This window comes from Benincasa hispida, unplaced genomic scaffold (genome assembly GCF_009727055.1).
Source record: "Benincasa hispida cultivar B227 unplaced genomic scaffold, ASM972705v1 Contig245, whole genome shotgun sequence".
In the NCBI taxonomy this organism is placed as follows: Eukaryota; Viridiplantae; Streptophyta; class Magnoliopsida; order Cucurbitales; family Cucurbitaceae; genus Benincasa; species Benincasa hispida.
Genome location: NW_024064773.1, coordinates 500,934 through 517,446, shown reverse-complemented (window position 1 = coordinate 517,446; position 16,513 = coordinate 500,934). Strand labels below are relative to the sequence as shown.

The window sequence follows — 16,513 nt, the reverse complement described above, 5'->3', positions numbered from 1 at the left end:
TATAATCAAAATACCTCTTATCAATTTGAACATTTCAAATCAACACCAAAAACTGATCCTCAACTAAATCCATTGAGCTACCAAGGAGATCTTATGGACTTGTAGCTCGAAGCTTCAACGGTACGTGAATAACTGACTAAACTCTTTAGTCACAGGATCCACCATCTGTTAACTGCCAGACACTCCATTAAAGACCGATAACTGAACTCTCCTTACCACATATATATTATGTGTCCATCCTAACCAATCAGCAGTGCGATAACTCTTCACAGTTCGCTTGTAAGTATTGCTAGGCTAATAACCGTTATGCCCTGTAGTTACATCTAACTCCTTAAGTACCACTGATCCCTCTAATGAACATAAGTCATAGTCCTACTATGACTGAGTCCTCTCTTTCAAAGAGAAGTTGTGGCCACTATGTTCAAGCCCCAAAATCAACCCTTAAGGGAGCAATCTCTCTACTTATTCCTGCTTCGAAAAATGAGTGAATTTCATCTTGTGGATTGAGTTCCCATCTCCTAGATCAGACAAGTCCCCAAAAAGGTAGTCATGTTGAGTTGGCAATATGGCCACTCTCACCAATACTAATCTAAGTACAGCCTTTAAAGGCAGGAGTTCCCAAAACACTCAGGATTGAGGTCGTGTCACCTATGGTCGTTTAAGCCTGTCTCTTATACACATCTAGATGTGTATAAGAGACAGTCCTAGATCAGACAAGTCCCCAAAAAGGTAGACATGTTGAGTTGGCAATTTGGCCACTCTCACCTATACTAATCGAAGAACTGCCTTTAAAGGCAGGAGTTCCCAAAACACTCAGGATTGAGGTCGTGTCACCTATGGTCGTTTAGGTGAGATGTAAGTCTCTAGTATCAACGACGTTATTGAAGGATCTCCTACCGAAGAGTTCCATGAGCGTGTTCAGATCGCTTCGATCTCACAGTGATCGGAATACAATAAATACATTCAAACATACAGTTATGCAAACAAATCTTAATTATCGGCATACTTTGGACAAGAAAATAACAAGGGAATGAGTGCCATACTAGTTAAAGACAATCTTCAATCTTTGGAACTTAATGCAGCGGAAACCTCCCCGCGATCTACCAACACCCAGTAACAGCGTCGACTACAGCAGCATGAACAACCACACGAACATGAACGCCGCAGGAACAACACCACCAGAAAAGTGCCCCGAGTATTCTCGGAGTGAGAACCCAAAGCGTGGTCTTTGGTGAATTTGGTAGAGGAAGGAGGAAACACAGATCGTATAGGTGATAAGCAAGTGGGAGGGAAATAGATGCTATCGCATAGCAAAATGCTTATCGTTTAGGAGAAGCTACGCGATCGTGTAGGTTTTACTGAATGATCATTTAGGAAATGGTATATGATCGTTTAACAAAATCGACACACTATACGATCGTTTAGAGAAGCTATGCAATCGTGTAGGAAATAGTGAGCGATCGTTTAGGCGCGAGGCGGACGATTGTTTAGGCAGAGAGGAGCTATCGTATAGGCTCTCGAAATGCTTAAGCGATCTCTTAGGATTCTACCAACGCGCGCTTACTCCTTCTTTTGGACGACAATTGAACTCACGATTCAAAATGAAACAATTTCATATTTCATCGGTTACAATAACTGACTCATTCCCACTAGCTCACATCTAAATGTGATTTTTGGGTTAATTATCATATAATTAACTAATTAAAATGTTAATAAATATAATCATATTATATTTTTATCCTATAGTTTGATATCACATATCTACTATAGTATTTTCTCCTCTACTTGATATAAATCATATTATATCTAATTCGCTCCAAAATAATGTATCTTATATAATTTAGGCCAATTATATATATATAGATTAACGTCAAATTATATCATATAATCAAACTTCCTCTTGTCAATTTGAACATTTCAAATTAACCCAAACTTTGAACCCTGAACCCTAATTTCTCTACTTAAGTATGTTCCCTACTGAGACCAGTATGGTGAGTAGGTTGATGTGGAAACTAATGTGTAATTGTAGAGAAAATGGTGAAAAATTAGAAGAAAAGTGTGAATTTGGAAGCTTGACTCTTGGGGAAAACTTGAAAATTTTGGCTAAGTATAACCCATGCGTTGGAAGCTTGAAAATTGACTAAGTGTTGTCCATGCATTGGCCTTGCTCATTTAAAGGTTATTTGAGGCGTTGAAGGAAGCCAAAGTGTGGCCAAGAGAAACGCATGCGGCAACCAATGTCTTGAGAGGTTAGAACAACGCATGCGGCAGCTTCAAGTTGCGCAGATAAGGGCGTTAGGCGTTAGAGTTGCACGCTTCGGTTGATGATGGAGGCATGCGGCGATGGATGCGGTAGTGCTACGCGATGGCATGTGGCGATGCTACACGATGGATGCGATGGATGCGGCAGTGCTACGCAATGGTATGCGGCAACACTATGCATTGGACATGTGCTATGTGTTGGACATCCGAAGGCATGTGGGCACATAGGACAAGCTAGTAGTATGCGTTGAAAGAGTGTTGGTCATTATCCTAGTTGAACGCATAGGGCAAAGGTAAGCCATGCAAAAGGAAATGATATGCTGCCAAAGATGAGCTTTGCGAGCATCTAGCATATGTGACCAAGTTGCGTCAATTAGATGTACAAGGAAAGATTGAATGGATGCATGCGCCGATTGATGGTGTCTGGACATAGGAAGGTTGCGGCATTTTGATGGATGCATTTGTGGTTAGATGACCACATATGAGATTGGAGAGATGCATGCAAGGACGTCATCTGGACATGTTGCTTGTTGGGAAGAAATCTTAAACCTTACGCAAATGAGGTGGATGTACAAGAAGACATGCAAATTTAAGCATTTTGTGTTGGCCAATGAAGAGGAAGACACCTTAGATTGCAGTGATTTGAGGGTTGCGTTGATAGTGTGGGGAAAAGACACTTGGACATGCGGCAAAGTAAGAGGTGTCGGCCTTGGAGAGATTTTGGACGCCTATAAATAGGGCCAAGAATCAGATCATAATTCAAAAGACATTAAGAAGAGTGAAAGCTGATTAAACTATGTGTTGATAGCAAATCTATGCGTCGGTCATAAAACTTCAAGAGGAGACGCAGTTAGACTGTGAAGTCTGGAAATAGCATCAACTTGGGACGAGAAGTTCTCCCAGTATACTCGTGCATTTGGAGTAATTCCAAAGCCACCTGAAAGATCCACGAGTCTAGTTTTTCAGGGTAAGGCTGCTGAAGAAGAAGCTCCAAGGGATCAGGCTGGAAACTAAGAAAAAGACAGAAGGGTCAAGCTGTCGGGTAAGCTTGGGCTAGTCTTGAAGATTTTGTGATTCCAACCAAACCACGAGGAATTTTGAGCTAAAATTTAAGGTAAGCTTCCTGAGACATTATAGAGCATGTTTACAGAAGAAAGTATCACGAGATAAGTTTTAGAACTATGAGTAATCTGAGCTTAAATTGAATCTGGATTTTAGGGGTTCAAAAGGGAGCCCGAGGTAAACAAAAGACTTCTAAAGAGAAAAGTTCCTAGACGACCAAGGTGAGTGACTAAAATATTTACAATGTTTTAAAGAAACCATATTTTAAAGAAAGATTATTCTCATGCCAGCTAGTTTTACAAAGTAATTTCCAAGCAAACCATGAGTTATTTCAAACGCATGCATGTATGAAAGTTTATTGAAAAACTATTTATGCGTGTTTAAGTACACCCAGCATGCGCTAATATCGTTAAAGACATGTTTTCTATGTGTTATGCTTTACATGCTTTAAAGAGAAAAGTCATTTATGACTAGTTCTATTTGAAACGCGATACCGAAGGACAATTGAGAAGGTATCCGAGCAGCTCGATACTGAAGGACAAGTTTAGAGAAGGTATCTGAGCAGAAGTACCTAAGATATGACGGTACTTAGTATGGCCACATGTACGTAGGTAGTTAAAGTCAGAGATTGAGCAAAAGGGTTCTCTCTTGACTAGCAGTTGACGTTGGGATTTAACCACAGCAGGGTTATTCTCAACTAAGGAACAATTTTAATGTTTTCTGATAAAAACAGCTTTATATGTTTTATGTTTGGAAAATGTTTATACAGCAGTACAAGGTTACTGTAGAAGTTTATATTTCAGCTTAATCTCTTTATTGAAACTATTGCATGAGAATCAGTTTTCTTTCTTAAGTCACCCACTGGGCTAGTAAGCCCACCCCGTTTTCAAATGTTTTCCTTTCCCCCAGGTAGCGGTCAAATCCTCAAGAGATAGCTCTGCATCTGCTCTGCCACTAAAGGACGAAGATATTGTAAACCATCTGTTAAGTGGTTACTGTAAATATTGTACACATGTTAAAGTTGTTCATATAAGGACTAGGGTTTTGGGCATCGGGACTTGTGAAACTAGTAATGTAATTACTCTAAATATGTTGTGTTTTTAAAATTAATAAATTTTGCCTAAGAGGCATTTGCTGTGTATGAGTTATATGTTGGTATCAGAGTTATTTCTGCAAGAGTTATTAGGCAGTAAGTGTCAACAAAAGGGTTGATAACTACTGCAGTCATGTCCTTTCCTAGGCTCAGAGAGTAGTCTGGGATGGGGTGTGACAAAAAATTGGTTCTCGACTTTATCCAAGCTACCCAGAGGACTAATGAACCTGTGACTGAGGCCCAACAGTCCATGAATAGCTGACTAAACTCTTTAGCCACGAGATCCACCATCTGTTAACTGTCAGGCATTTCACTAAAGACCAATAGTTGAACTCTTCTTGCCACAAATTTATTTTCTGTGTCCATCGGATATAAACCAATCATGAGTATGATGACCCTTCACAGAGCTCGTAAGTATAGCTAGGCCAAATTACCGTTTTACCCCTATAGTTACATCTCACTCCTTAAAGTACCACTGATTCCTCTATGAAACAATACAACATAGTCCAACTATATGTGAACACCTCTTGGGCTAAGAGAAAGTGTTGTGGCGCCACATCGCTCAACCTTGGAATCAACCTTTAAGGGACCTATCTATAACTTACCTACCTCGGGGAAGGAGTGAATTTCATATTGTGTAGCTGAGTTCCCAGCTCCAAATCAGACGAATCCCCAAAATGGCAGGTTTGAATCAGCGACCTGGCCACTCGCACCCATACAAATCAAAAGATATAGCCCTCAATGGCAAGAGTTCCCAACTCACTCAGGATTGAGGTCATGTTACCTATGGTTCATCCTAGTGAAGTGAAGTCTCTGTCATGAACAGTGTTATATAACGAGACGTAAACACTTTGTGGTCAGGTCTTATACAAACTCTTTGTATAGGACGCCCCCGCTCGCATGTCCCCAACACGGAATGATCAGGATCAGACCATCTGTGATAAGTCACAACATTTGTGACCATTCCACAAAGCGGGCCGCATCCGTAGCGTTACCAGGATAAGGTTTCCTTCCTATATCCATATACTATAGACCAATGTTTTTGGTTATCACTCAAGACATGATCCACTTGTATGTCACCACATACATGTTTGAGTCACATACAGATAACTAGGGATTTTATGTTTATTGGCTTGTGGTAAAGCAAATAAAACAATTAACCGAGCAAAAATACAAGATATGAAGTTAATATCATATATTAACAACACATGCATTCGTACAAACTATTTACAAACTACAGGACATGAGACTTTAGGGCATCAACCCCAACAGTTATATATAGAGTCTAGTCATCTCGTGGTCCAGGTCTTATACATAGTCTTTGTATAGGACACCCCCACTCGCACGTCTCCACATGAATGGTCAGGATCTACCATCTGTAGTAGTTTACAACATTTGCAAGCCTCTACAAAGTGGGTCATATCTGTAGTGTCACTAGGATCAGGTATCCCACCTTAATCCTTATACTACAGACCTATTTAGGTTATCACTTAAGGCATGATCCACTTGTATATCACATATACATGCTTAAGTTCACATAAGATAACCAAGGAACTTTGTTTATTGGATATGAGTAAATGCCATAATTAAATAACATTTATTTTATTCATCAAAGAATGTATATCTTTACAAAACAACGAGACTCCGGGAGAATTAGGACACTAATCCCAACATAGTATATGTTCCAATTACTCCACCACAACACACTAAGATGGGTCCTCAAATGAGGTTAGGAATATATGTTGGATATGATATCTCGTCAATTATTAAATATCTTGAGCCTCTAATGGGTGATGTATTTACTGCATGATTTGCTAATTGTCATTTTAATGAGACAAATTTTCCAACATTAGGAGAAAAAATTAAGAAGTTGGAAAAAGAAATTACATGAAATGTATCGTTATTGTCTCATTTAGATTCCCGTACAGATCAATGTGAACTTGAAGTTCAAAAAATAATTCATTTGCAAAATATAGCAAATCAATTACCAGATGCATTTATAGATGTAAATAAAGTAACTAAGTCACATATACCAACTGCAAATGTTCCATAAAAAATTGATATCCTAACACAACAAGTTGTCACTAATGAGTCTAGAACATGCCAAAAGTGTGGTAGACCAGTGGGTTCCAAAGATAAAAAATTCTCGAAAATGAAAAACAATTAATAGTGAAAAAAACATAGTTGAGGATGTAAATAACCATAAAAAAATAATCGACATGACTAGTGAGGAAGGTGAAATACCTAAAGATAATAATGAAATTTCAATGAACTATGTCATGACAGGAAAAATATGAAATCAAACTAATGTAATTATTGACAACATTTGCGTAGAATATTGCTCTTGATATTATATCTAAAAATGAGGATCCTGAACCAAAATCTGTTGAAGAATGTTGACATAGGAAATATTGGCTTCAGTGGAAAGAAGCAATTAAGGCAGAATTAAACTCATTTTTAAAATGCCAGATTTTTGGACCAGTAGTCCGAACATCAGAAAGTGTTAAACCTATGGGATACAAATAGGTATTTGTAAGGAAAAGAAATGAAAATAATGAGGTCACAAGATATAAAGCAAGACTAGTTGCACAAGGTAAGACGTGATATTGATTTAGGAGACGTATTCTCCGGTGGTGGATGCAATTACATTAAGATATTTAATTGCCTTGACTATGTATAAAAGTCTGAATGTGCGTCTTATGGATGTAGTCACAACATATTTATATGAATCTCTTGATAATGATATTTATATGAGAATCCCAAAAGGATTTAAGGTACCTAAAACATATACATCAAATTCCCAGGAATGTATTCAATAAAGTTACAGAGATCATTATATGGATTGAAACAATCATGACGGATGTGGTACAGTCGCTAAGGATATTTATTGAAAGAAATATATCAAAATTATCCAATAGGTGTGTTTTTATAAAGAAATCACAATCAGGATTTGCTATTATAACTGTATAGGTTGATGACTTAAATATAATTGGCACTCCTGAAGAGCTTTCAAAGACAATAGAATATCTTAAAAAAGAATTTGAGATGAAAGATCTCGAAAAAATAAAATTTTACCTTAGTTTACAAATTGAGCATTTAGTAGATTGAATATTTATTCATCATTCAACTTATACAGGAAAAATTTTGAAAAGATTTTATATGGACAAAGCACATCCATTAAATATTCCAATGGAAGTCCGTTAATTGGATATAAAGAAAGATATATTTCGACCTCGAGAAGATAATGAAGAACTTCTTGGTCTTGAAGTACCATATCTTAGTGCAATTGGTGCACTTATGTATCTTGTTAATAATACAAGACCAGATATTGCATTTTCAGTAAATTTATTAGCTAGATACAACTTTTTTTTTACAAAAAGACATTGGAACGGAATTAAGGATATACTCTATTATCTCCGAGGAACAATCAATATGGGTTTGTTTTATTCAAATAAAAAAAATTTTGATCTAGTTGGTTATGCAAATTCTAGATATTTATCTGATCCACACAAAGCTAGATCTCAAACAGGTTATCTGTTCACATGTGGAGGAACTACTAAATCACGGTAATCGGTGAAACAAACTATAACAACCACTTCCTCAAATCATACTGAAATTCTTGCAATTCACGAGGCTAGTCGAGAATATGTATGGCTAAGGTCAATGACTCAACATATTCGTGAAACATGTAACTTGTCTTCTAATAAAAATCTTCGAACAATATTATACGAAGACAACACAACTTGCATAGCCCAAATCAAAGGAGGATATATTAAAGGAGATATAACAAAACATATTTCACCAAAACTTTTTTACACTCATGATCTTGAAGAAAATAACGATATCACTATACAACAAATTTGTTCAAAGGATAACCTAACAGACTTATTTACAAAGGTATTACCAACCACAACTTTTGAAAAATTGGTGCACAACATTGAAATGCGGCGACTCAGAGATCTTAAGTGATGTTTTCATGAGGGAAGTTAATATATTGTGTTATTTTAGGAGTATGTATTATATAAAATATGTATTTTTTTCCATCATTAGGATTTTTTCCCATTAGGTTTGTCTTAGTAAGGTTTTAACGAGACATATTATATATATATATATATAAGGCATATTTCATATATATATGTGGACATCTAAAGGAAACTATTATGAATATTATAATAAAAAGTAGATGTTCATTGCTTAGTGTCTCAAAGGCCATGTACCACCATTCATATTGTCCATGTGTCTTGTTTCATGCTTGGCGTCCATATAAGTGGATTGATGGATCTTAAAATGATACATCCATTGGTGAGAAATCCACCCCAAATTCCACTAAAATTATCCATCGTCAAATTTTATAATTTTAGTTATATTATAATTTTTATTTTTATTTATTTATTATTATTATATTATATTTTTCCATATCCGTATTTCCATTGTAGTTCTCAATTTTATAACACTTATTAGATATAACATCAAGATAGACTTGTTTGTGTCCATTAAACACAATTAAAAGCTCACCCATCTAAATTTAGAGACCAAGGATCTTGTAAAGTGCTTGGTCTTTTCGTTGTATTTGATAAAAGTTCTGCATGATGTTAAAGACAAATCTAATGTTGATACTTTTAAAAAATTATTACAATAAGTGAATTTGAGCTTCAAAATAATAGTAGTAATAATAATAAATGAATTTGAAATTTTGGATCAAGTAATTACATCATATTTGACAAAACTAATATGAACTACGATTAAAATAAATGTTTGAGAAAAGTTAAATTTACACTAAAAACACTAAAATAAAGTGAGTATGAAAATCAGGTTTAAATCAATTTCTTTCTTTGAAGTTCAACAAATGTGTTATGAGTTCTAAATCTAATCGATCAATATCTAATTTTAGATTCTATTCGACATTTTATAAAACCTCTTGACCTGATAAGTAAAATTCAAAATTTTAAAATCCTATAACAAGATCGTCTATTTTTTAATTCTTCTTAATATTGTGACTTTTTTAAGAATTGTAAAGTTCAAAAACCTATCCTACGCAAAACTAAAAATTTATAATAAATTTTAGAACTTGGGCACTCCAACACAAACCTTGAATTCAATCTCTTCATTTAGCATCTAATCTTCGAATTCTCACAATAAAATCATTACTCTTTTAGAATTTTGAGTTATGTTGAGAACAGAGTTATGCTGTTATTTATTCAACATTGGAATACAACCTGGAGATTTCCTTGGCAAGACACCACGATATCTGTCTTCTCTACCCAACTCAACCTCACTTTTGAACAACCAAAAACAGAGATGAGAAAACTTTAAAGACCACTTTTCTATTTCAACCTGACACATGATTTCCACCAAAAAATCAACCTAATTATGTGTACAACTATTTCAGAAAGGATATGATGTATATAAGACATTAGGATAATGCTAAATGCAGCAACATGATCAGGAAGGTTTCTGTGCAAGCATGGCCTCTAGAGATCCAGGGTCAGTTATGGGGGCTTTACAAGTGAAGTTTTGGCAAATCAAAGCCACTACCTTATCTGCAGCAAAATTGTTCTTCGCCATAACAGCAACGTTCCTATTGTTTCCTTCCCAAAATTGTAGTTCCGTGTCGTCTGTTGGATCGATGTGAATAACCTGCCATAAGTTGCCACAGAGAGAATCAATTAGACCCAGTTACAGAATAGAAACTAGTGGACGAGATTACCATATACAGAAGTGTTCAAATGACCTGATAATTCAAATAACTCAGACTACCCAACTCAAATTTTAAGGGTTGGGTTGGGTTGAATTTTTCTATTTTTTTCGGGTTTCAGTCGAGTCTCGGGGTTTTTTTTAGATTGACCCACCAAACCAAAATTGCATAGATATATATATTTCTTTTAGAATTGAGGAATTTGTGAATTTTTAATTATGTCTTTGTTTAAAGTTTGTAATAGATATTATGGATATTTGATATTTAATAATTAAGTTTCATGAGATTTTAGTTATTAGACATGTGTGGTAGATAAATTTAAGTATTTCAAATTAACAAGAAAAAAATAATAACCCGACAATCCAACTCGAATTTTAAGGGTTAAATTGGGTTGCCAACCCAAATTTTTTAGTTTGTCCAAAAAAAAAACCTCACAACCTAATCCAATCTATGTACGGCACCCCTACGGGATAGAAACTAGGAGGGGATTGCAGTGTCTGTACTTACAGTTCTATTGGGATCATATGAAGCATGAGCTGCAGCGAGGATAGTTTCAAACTGTGCCGAATTCTTATGGCCGACCAAGACAACTTGCTTTCTAGATGGAATTGAAAACATGTCAGCTGCACAACACATCAAAGGTACAGCCACAGCCATGTCCTTTAATCTTTTCTCGAAAACGGCCTGCATTCACAAAGAAAAGACAGCCAGTTAGTATCCCAAGAATCATACATCCAATACAATAGAAATATTCATCGCAAGGAGTCTACTGACCAGAAGATGCTCAGCGTTCTGTCTGTAATGGTTGGACCTACTTCCAGAAACCAGTGAGGATAACCTGATAAGATTGATAGCTGAAACCGAGTTCCCAGATGGCTCAGCCCCATCATGATCTTCCTTCACCCGTAGAAGAACAGATGCGTCTTCACCAGTAGTATTGTAGTACCCTCCACCCTCTCTATCAAGAAACAGCTCATCCTACAAAGGGAGCCAACAGTGATCCTAACTTAATATTTGAATTCTAAAGCCGATATGCTTAGCAAAGTAACAAGAACAGTGTTTTCTTGCCTGGGTGGCTTGAAGTTCTATTGCCCAGACTAACCAATTCAGTCCACCACCATATTCATAGAGATCAAGTAACCCTCCAATTAGAAATGCATAGTCGTCAAGAAATCCAGGAGCTTTGGATGGCCCATTCCTGAAACTATGTTGTAACCGATGCGTTTGTTCATCGTAAAGCTTTGTCCTAATAAAAAGAGCAGCTTTCTCCGCAACCTCAAAGTACTCTTTTGCCTGAAAATCATGAAGACAGTAACCAATAAGTGAGCTCCAATGAATCAATTACTTTTGTGTTTTGTCTCCCTCTTTCTGTTGATATAATGAAAATCTAAAGGCAATTCAAATTCCAAAATGAAAATTCAAGCAAATGCACCCTTCTATCTAAAAAAATGTACAAGCAACCTGATCCTTGAACACCCCTTCATATCTAAAAAATGTACAAGCACTTGTAGAATTCAAACGATGATTCAATCTACACTTTATTTGTTTAAAAAAGTATATCGTAAACACTGCCCATATGTTTATCTCAAAATCAGAGGAAACCACTATTTTTTCCACCATTTCCATACAATCTTAGAACTTGTATTACCTAGAGAAGTTATTAACTCTTCCCATGGAGTTATATAAGAACATAAAAGTAATCTTACATCGCAGCCAACAACTGGAAAGTAGAATCTTGTGCCCTCCTTTTCATTCCCGAGAATCTTTGAGGCTCTTGCAAACGATGAGATTGTCAGCCCATTCCATGAAACAATTACCTAGGAGAAGTGCCAAGCATTAGAAGTTTGCGAACGACAACGCAAAGATACAAAAAACACATATAGGTTAAGTGGTTAAATCAAGTAAATGTTTTGATGGAATACCTTATCATCCAGATGTGGCTTTGGTCGATGCTCTCTTACTTTAAAAAGCTTTTGCCTACATTCCCCCAAAATCTCAAGATATTTTTCAACAGGCATGCCATGTTTTGATGCCATCTCAGATACACTTTTCATCTCAATAAGAACATTCTTTCCTTTGAATTCACCATGAGGATCACTCAATCTGGAAAGATCACAATTTCCTGAAGGCTTTATGTAATAATGATCCCTGAAGAAATCTGCATGCTCACCAAGTATGTCATCGAGCTAAAAGAAGCAAAGAAGAATGCTAAGAATTAATATTTACTCTTAATGATGAAATAATTTCCCCATTCATATTGAACAGACGGAGACATTTCATCTTGCTTCTCAAATTTTTATGTCGTATCCTATTTTTGGAATAACAAGTTGATGCATCGAACTTCAAATTCAGTTATCCATAATTTCATTGGCGATTGTGGAAAATTTCATAATACTCATCTCTCTCTTATAAATAACTTCATCTTTATAATAACTCAGGACAAGAAAATCGAACAAGGGACAATTTTAGATGCAAAGGAGAAGATTGGTGGATATTCGAATTAGGCATATTTCTATTCTACTTTAAGATGGAATGGGAAGGACAAGTCCACTAAAGTAGAAAAACATACAAAACATAGTGAGGTGTAGTAAAGCACAAACAAAGTTGATGCAAACCTCTTTACTTGTCCACACATAGAAGGCCCCTTCTTTTTTTCTTGTAGCTCCTTCAGATTCAGCACTATCAGCATCCTCTGCAGAAAATATTTCGCCTTGGGGTCCAATCATGTTTCTCCGCAGATAATCAAGAACATCACGAGATACACATGAATAAGAGGCATCCTTGGTTATCGAAAAAGCATCCAGATAAACATTTGTAATCTGTCCTTGATCATAAAGCATCTTCTCAAAGTGGGGAACTGTTCAGAAAAGAAAAAATAGAACTAACCATTTAGCATAACAACATAGTACAAATAAAGATCCATTTTCATTCACGCTTCTTCTCGAAAATCTCACAGGAGCAGAGAAGTTGACTGAACAAAAGGAAATGAATAGTTGCAATTCAGCATTTGCCCACATGCTTCAAGTACACTTCATGTTTTGATGATAAGAACATCTTTGTAACTATTTAAATTGAAAAGTCACATTAGTAATGAACAAAACATGCAAGATTTTCTTATATAATGAAGTTAAGACTGATAATTAAAGTCAAACACAGAATCTAGAAGAAAAAATGAACACATGAACCAAATACTAACCATGCCAGCACTCATCCACACTATATCTGTGAAAGCCACCTCCAACATGGTCATGAATACCCCCTCTTGCCATACATTGGAGACCAAAAGTGACCATATTCAGGCTTTCCTCTGCTTCATCTGACTTCCCAGATTCTTCCAATTTTTTGGCATAATAAAGCATAAGTTGAACCTCAACTGGTCTCGGAAATTTAGGAGATGAACCAAATCCACCGAAATTTGGATCATAGCTTTGAGAAAGCTACAATAAACGTCAAATAAGTTCAAAAGGAAGTATGTCTTTCGGTACTAAGACTTCTTGCATCAGACTAAGGGACTCTGGAAATGCTAAATAGCAGTGGAAACGAAATACATAAAGATCCAGATTTTTTCTTCTAAGTTGAAGAGCAAAAACACATGCAATGTGACCCCTCTTTCTTCTAGTGCTATGCAAATGAATGCACATAGACATAAAACCAATAAAGACCAAATTTCGATGAATTGAGAGTTATACTTGCACAGCACATAAACGTAGTGCATTTTGTGGGAGTTCTTCTGGCAATTTATTAGAACTTGCAGTAGCAGACAAGGCCTCAGAAAGTTGTTCAATAGCAAAAGTTCCACTCTTGACAAGAACATCTCTTTTATTATCCCATGCTTCCTTCACTTTCCTGAAAACATAAAAATACTAAGGTCATTTGGAGAAAAAATAAAATTGAAAGTTAAAAGGTTTTAAATATGAAAATAGAATGCATCTGACTAGCAAACCATTTAGTAGCACCCATAACATTCCTGACCTAATATGATCAAGAAACCAGAGACCATAATAGTGAGAGAGTGGAGGTTTGTTTTGGTGGGGGGGGTGCGGGGGTTGGTGTTGGTGTTTGAAAGAGCAGCATAGTATGTCTAACGACTTCTTTACCTAAGGACGGTCTTAAATCCAGGTCTCCCGTATTTATCATCAGGTGGAAAGTAAGTCCCACCCATCAAAGGTTTCAAATCAGGAGAGAGAAAGACACTGAGCGGCCAACCCCCACCACTATAAAGAGCCTGAACATATGTCATGTACACCTGAAATGGAACAGATCTATTAAGTTTAGCACACCAAAGAAGCATTATTTGCTTAAATATATATACAAAAAAAAAAAAAAAATTATAATCATCAAATACAGTTCATAATTACAAGATCTCGATGACCAGTGAAAGGAAAATTTCATGATTACTTAGATAACTGATAGAGCCACTGAACAAAGCCATAAACTAGGTTTTAGTAGTGCAGCATCGTCCACAGTGCAACAAAGCGAGATGACAAGACAAAACTCAGATCAGCAGCAAAAAGATAACTCAAATGCCAAGTCCATCCTCGAGGAGAAAACATACATCTTATGAACTTTAAGATTTGTTTTGAGTTCAACAACATCAAAGGTAGGAGATTTGAACATTTGAGCTCTCTTGGTAAAAAAATATATGCCTAACCTGGTTGATTTATGAACTTAACATTTTGAAAATTATCCTCATTGTGTACCTTATCAACATCTGGTCGCTCCTCACGATCAACCTGCTCCACCAGCATATAAAAATGTGAATAAACAGAATCAGAAGGGATTTCAAAGATAATATCTATTTTGCAAACAGGAAATAAACCCATTTGTTAGATTAGATATTCAAGCTATGAAAGGAACATCCAATTGATACTAATTTGAGCTGACCTTGATACTGATAAACCAATCATTTAACAGTTTGGCTACCTCTTCATTCTCAAACGATTCAACTTCCATAACATGACACCTAATTGAATAAGTCAGAAGCCTCAATTATTCATATGCATCAAGAAGAAACCATATAGAACACTTCGAAAATCAAGACCTCACCAATGGCAGGTGCTGTATCCAACTTCAGACAAAACCAGCAGGAAAAAAGAACAATGAATCAACCTCATCATCAACCAACTAAAACAACTTTGACCTGTAAGTAAGATTTAGATTTACTAGATAAGAAGATAGGCACGTTTCTCTTCTGAGCTTCCGCAAATGCTTCCTCTCCCCACGGATACCAATTAACCTTAAAACAAACCCAAAACCCGTCAAATGTCAAGATTCCCCCAAAAGAAAACTTCTAAACAATCCAACCATAGCTCAGTGGCTGAGACAGTAGAAATACAGCCAAACACCAATTCAGCCAAAGAAACAAGTGAAACACACACCAGAAGAGAAGAGAAAGTGAATTACCGGATTATGGGCATGCTGCAAGAGATAAGGACTGTGCTCAGTGGCAAGGTGGTTGGTGTAGTTGTGAGGGTGAGCGCTACCACCGGAGGACTGTGCAGCCATGGCGAGGAGCTTGTGAGGGTAAATGGGTGTAGATAAACGGAATGAAAAAGGCGAAGAAGGAAAGGGAAAGCGTGGGAATGGAAGTGAGGGTGACTTTGGAGAGGAATCGGAGGGGTTGCAGTGGCGGAGGAAGCGGCGGAGGGAAAGAATTCTGAGCATAGAGGAAGGGAATTGAGAAGGAAAAAAATGGAAAAGGGTTGGGTTAAAGAGAGGGCGCCATGTGTGTGGAAATGAAGGACACGACGAGGCAAAGAAGCCATGTCGTGGTTTGATTCTGTTTTGATGCCATTGTTCGTTTGCCAAGTGGACCGCTCATCAGTTTCATCCTATTAGCCGCCCAATGAGAGAAGAAAATTTTCTGCGAGTAATTGGTTAGATTATAATAGGGGTTGTTCGAGAGTGCTTAGAGGATACAAAAGGTTTAAAGTTCACATGTGTGGATAGTTCATATATTTGTGGAGTTCATATGTATTTAAAAGTGTAGTTGTTTTGTTTGAATTCATATTTTTGTATTTGAAATGTAAAGTTGAGTTCATATATTAAAGATATCTAGTTTATTTTTTTTAACTCCAAAATAATCTACTTTTTGTTTTGAAACTTTTTATTCAATTATTCTACCTATGATTTGTTTAAATAAAATGTGGATTGAATTTTTTCTAAATATACATAAATTTTTTATAATCCTCAAATATAGTCTAAGGTTTAATTTTGGATTTTTCATTCCTTTCTTTTAAACAAAAGCAAATATTTTACACATTTGATTCCTATTAGTTGATTCGTGAAGTTATACAAGATTATTTAGAATCATTTGATAAATACAAAAGTGGACACATATATTATGTGGAATACCCTCAAAATATATATATAATAGGATGTCCCTATTGATAGCCATTATA

General features: G+C 36.2%; 1 protein-coding gene across 1 annotated transcript; it reads right to left on the bottom strand.

Moving 5' to 3' along the window:
- Positions 1 to 9,538: 9,538 nt before the first annotated feature.
- Positions 9,539 to 15,816, bottom strand: LOC120069112 (spermatogenesis-associated protein 20). The gene is made up of 15 exons (XM_039020797.1): positions 15,516 to 15,816; positions 15,276 to 15,348; positions 15,159 to 15,180; positions 14,997 to 15,075; positions 14,813 to 14,845; positions 14,210 to 14,358; positions 13,802 to 13,958; positions 13,309 to 13,549; positions 12,728 to 12,969; positions 12,035 to 12,298; positions 11,819 to 11,929; positions 11,181 to 11,405; positions 10,887 to 11,090; positions 10,620 to 10,796; positions 9,539 to 10,054 (listed from the first exon to the last, which is right to left on the bottom strand). The coding sequence occupies exons 1-15, from the start codon at positions 15,774 to 15,776 to the stop codon at positions 9,860 to 9,862; spliced, it is 2,433 nt and encodes an 810-aa protein (XP_038876725.1). The 5' UTR covers positions 15,777 to 15,816; the 3' UTR covers positions 9,539 to 9,859.
- Positions 15,817 to 16,513: the final 697 nt, after the last annotated feature.

What these genes read in the sequence shown, in the direction of transcription:
- LOC120069112 (XM_039020797.1), bottom strand. Translation starts at nt 15,776, where the DNA reads ATGCTCAGAATTCTTTCCCTCCGCCGCTTCCTCCGCCACTGCAACCCC. An exon ending in ATGTGTGGACAAGTAAAGAG is followed by an intron (nt 12,299 to 12,727) that starts GTTTGCATCAAC and finishes TGCTTCTTTTAG; the next exon opens with CTCGATGACATACTTGGTGA. An exon ending in CATATGATCCCAATAGAACT is followed by an intron (nt 10,055 to 10,619) that starts GTAAGTACAGAC and finishes AACTTATGGCAG; the next exon opens with GTTATTCACATCGATCCAAC.